The sequence below is a fragment of the Atta cephalotes genome (genome assembly GCF_000143395.1).
Source record: "Atta cephalotes unplaced genomic scaffold scaffold00013, whole genome shotgun sequence".
NCBI lineage: Eukaryota > Metazoa > Arthropoda > Insecta > Hymenoptera > Formicidae > Atta > Atta cephalotes.
The window spans coordinates 5,077,801-5,081,586 of record NW_012130077.1 but is presented as its reverse complement, the minus strand read 5'-3'; the positions used below and the strand labels follow the sequence as shown (position 1 = coordinate 5,081,586).

At 35.9% G+C, this 3,786-nt stretch overlaps 1 protein-coding gene across 1 annotated transcript in view; it reads right to left on the bottom strand.

Annotated features, from left to right (window-relative positions):
* LOC105617716 (mediator of RNA polymerase II transcription subunit 15) overlaps positions 1-3,786 on the bottom strand; it is a 27,306-nt gene that overhangs the window by 8,045 nt on the left and 15,475 nt on the right. The window contains exon 2 of the mRNA XM_012199270.1: positions 160-1,119. Within this exon, the coding sequence (XP_012054660.1) occupies positions 160-1,119 (960 nt within the window). The remainder of the gene's footprint in view (positions 1-159; positions 1,120-3,786) is intronic.

The window sequence follows — 3,786 nt, the reverse complement described above, 5'->3', positions numbered from 1 at the left end:
TTAGTCTGTATCGATGACTGTGCTCTGTCTTCGTGATCTGTCTGTCTGCTGCTGTCTGCTGCTGCTGCTGCTGCTGCTGCTGCTGCTGCTGCTGCTGCTGCTGCTGCTGCTGCTGCTGATGCTGCTGCTGCTGCTGCTGCTGCTGCTGCTGCTGCTGCTGCTGCTGCTGCTGCTGCTGCTGCTGCTGCTGCCGTTGCTGCTGCTGCTGCTGCTGTTGCGGCAGCTGAAGCTGCGGCTGTTGAGCGATAATTGGTGTGCACGGTATGGTGGATGTACTATATGTCAGCAGGATCTCTTGTACTGGTGCCAAAGGTATGAAAACACTGCCCGAGGGTGGCACAATGGCGGACTCATAAATGATACCGGTGGCTGTGGGCTGTGACTGTTGCTGATGATGGCTGTAGATGTTTGAGCTGGTCAGCTCGATCGTGTTCACCTGATAGATTGGTTGCTCAGCCGATTGGTAGACCGTCATCTCTTGTACGTCGCTCGCCGGCGCCTCGATCACGCTTTGAGGACCGATCGCCACACTCGGTGGTGGCAAGGGAGGTAGAGATCGAGAGAGTTCTAGGAGATCATGCGCTGCCTCCGTTTCCGCCGCGGAGCGATCTTTAAACATGGATGACACTTGACCGGACATGGACATGTCACAGGAGGTGATAACCGATTGTATTCTATCGTGTGTTCTCGAGTGCTCCGGAGTATCTTGTAGATGATAGGACGTTGACGTGCTGGACGGCGGAGATGGTTTTTCGGTGGATGGTGAATGATGTAGCGTCGCGATAGACGTAGCCTCGTCGCGTCTCTCGGGAGTCGTTCGCACGCTCGACAGAGGTAAAGACGTCACCGTCGTCGTTGTAGTTTCCTTGACAGTTGAGACGATTGTTTCGGTTGGTGATAGAGTAGTTAGAGATGCCGTTGTGGTGCACGCGATCACGACGGTTTCCATTCGCATCGTCATCGAGTGGTCCATCGCGGGATTCATCATGATGACGGATGATGGTACCGCTGTTGCGACAGTTGTGTCTGCGTTGCTCGGTTGTTCTTTCGAGGAGTCTGCATCGGCCACGGCGGAAGTCATAGCGGCCGTTGTGTCTTTTGAATGCGTGTTGGAACATTCTAAGATTATAAATATTAAGCTTTATTCGTGTACATAATAAATCCAATCAGATACGTCTCATGACAGAATGGGAAAAAATGTATATATAGGTTGTATATTTAAATTTGTTAGATATAATTCATATTATTGCAAAATATCTCTACTGCCTTATATGTTACAGAAGCAACGTATAAACTTATTTCTTTGCTTTCATTTAATATTTTTTAATCGAGATTTAACAGCGTCGTAAAGTTTTAAATAACATACCAAAAAATAGTATTCATTTCTCATTTCCGGCATGATAACAAAAAGTATCAAACCTTGATGGTGATAAGAGAAGTGCAGCGATAAATGAATGATAGGAGGGTGGAAGAAAGAGGTGGATTGCATAGTACGGATTGCGAAGATAGGAGTAATGGGATTATGATGGCAAATATGTTAGGAACGAGGTCAAAGGGAATGGGAGTAAAGAATCAAGAAAGTTAAGTGAATATAAAATTTCATCTCATAACTCGGTTGTAAATGTGCACATTTCGTTTAAAAACGATCGATTTCTTTTACATCATCAGACAGATCTATTTTAATATTTCTACATTGTTGTTTTTGTATGTTTCGTGAGCAGAATGAATTTTTGTTTGAACTGTGATCGAAGAGTTTTGCTGTTCGCGAATAGATCGGCAGGTATGAATATTATGCGAATGTAGATGTCCTGTTTTTCGTACTGTGTTATTTTCATTTGTATATTAAAGTATAAAAAAGTTATATCAACTTCAGATATATGTAAAATTTTTATCGCAAATTGCACAACTGCGAAAATACGTTCTTATTACGTTTATATACGAGATATTTATTAAGATATAAATTATTAAAAATTTTATGCATCTACGTTTTGTATATATAAAATAGAAAAAATTAAATTAAATCTTTGCTCATTTTTCTTTTTACAAATAATTAAAAACGAGTAGAAATAAAGAAGAGAGAAAATAATATTTTTTAAATAATATATTAATGTGTAGAACTCATTGATATTAAAAAATCAGATATAATATTAAAAAATCAAATGATATTAAAAAATAAGAAGAAAAACGAACAAATAAAAATTAAGTGCAGTTAATGAGACGTCAAATTAAGTCCATTAAAAATACATAAAATTTCAAATGAGAAACAATGGGACAATAAAATATAATATTGTAGAATACGATATTGTTATTGAAAATGATTCGAAAAATGAGCCAAAATGTTGGAAATTTTGTGTATTTTTAAGTATAATTAGACTTAATTTTGTATCCCACTAACTGTGCTTGACTCTCATTTGCCCATTTTTCTTCTGATTATTGGATTTTTAATTATATAATTATTAATTTCATAATTATGCATCCCAAAAATTTATTTTAGAATATTCAATTTGAATATCTTATTCCAAAAATATATTCGTATATTATTTTTAATAATACGACAAACAATTATTTTGATTTTATTATTAATTTTAATTAATTTTAATTAATATTATTATATATAATTTTAATAATTACTATACAAATACCATCAAACTCTGTCCAATAAATTTCGATAAAGGACTTGTTATTTTTTAGACGTAAAACGATTTCAGTCAATTGTAAATTATTCATTGCGTGAACGTTTGAAAACTCTTGCTTCTTCGTGCTGACGAAATACTATAAACGTGCGTCGCCATTACGATAATTCCGAATGCCACCGCCTTTGTAACTGCATTACTATCTCGACAAGTTTCGCATACCGTTTTCGCCGTTCACACGAGAAACGGATACATCGTACAAGTAGCAACGCCACGGAGAATTCCGACAATTAAGGTCGTTTTGTTGCGACCAGGTAACGTATTATTGGGAATTACGCGATGTGCAGCAGCGTGCTATTATCAGTTGATAATTTGATATAAACGCGTATCGGACTTGCGTCGAAGTGAATATCGCTAAAGTGCTGACACAATTACAAAAGAATAAAAAAAAGTAGCTATTACATTTTTATTTAATAACTTCAAAAGCTATTAAAAGCACATATTTTGTTGTTTTATATACAATTTTATTTATATAGCTTGTATATACATATATGTATTATATTTTCTGATATTGTTTATCATAATGTAATACTGAGCATTTTAATTGTACTAATTGTAAGTTTAATTCTTCGAATATCATTCCCAGGGTGACGTACCCGAGGATTATTTTGCTACGCTGTAACGTTTTTATTTATAAAATATATATTTGCTTGTTGCTGTTTGTACTCCTTAATATCTAGCATTTCGACTCCCTAAATCTGAATCAGTGGATAGTCACTAATTACTCAGTGGCATACTTGGCACTGATAATCAGTGAAGTTCAACTAAAAAAGGAAGAATGTTTGAGCATTATATAATACTAAATACTGATATTTGCATGTTAATTTCAATTTTTTTCCAATACCATATTCATTGAATATTATGCACTAAAAGATTAGTTAGATCATATAATAAAGATCAGCTAGATTAGAAATCTCACATTTCATTCACTGATTATCAGTGGCACTGATATCAGTGATTCAGATTTAGAGAGGATAAAAAAAATTTATTATGATATGTTCATTTTTCTAATATGGTGTAAATGCGTAAAAACGATGTAGAGACGCCGAAGGATTAAAACTACTTTGGCACTCTGTGTGTGTGCGTGTGCGTG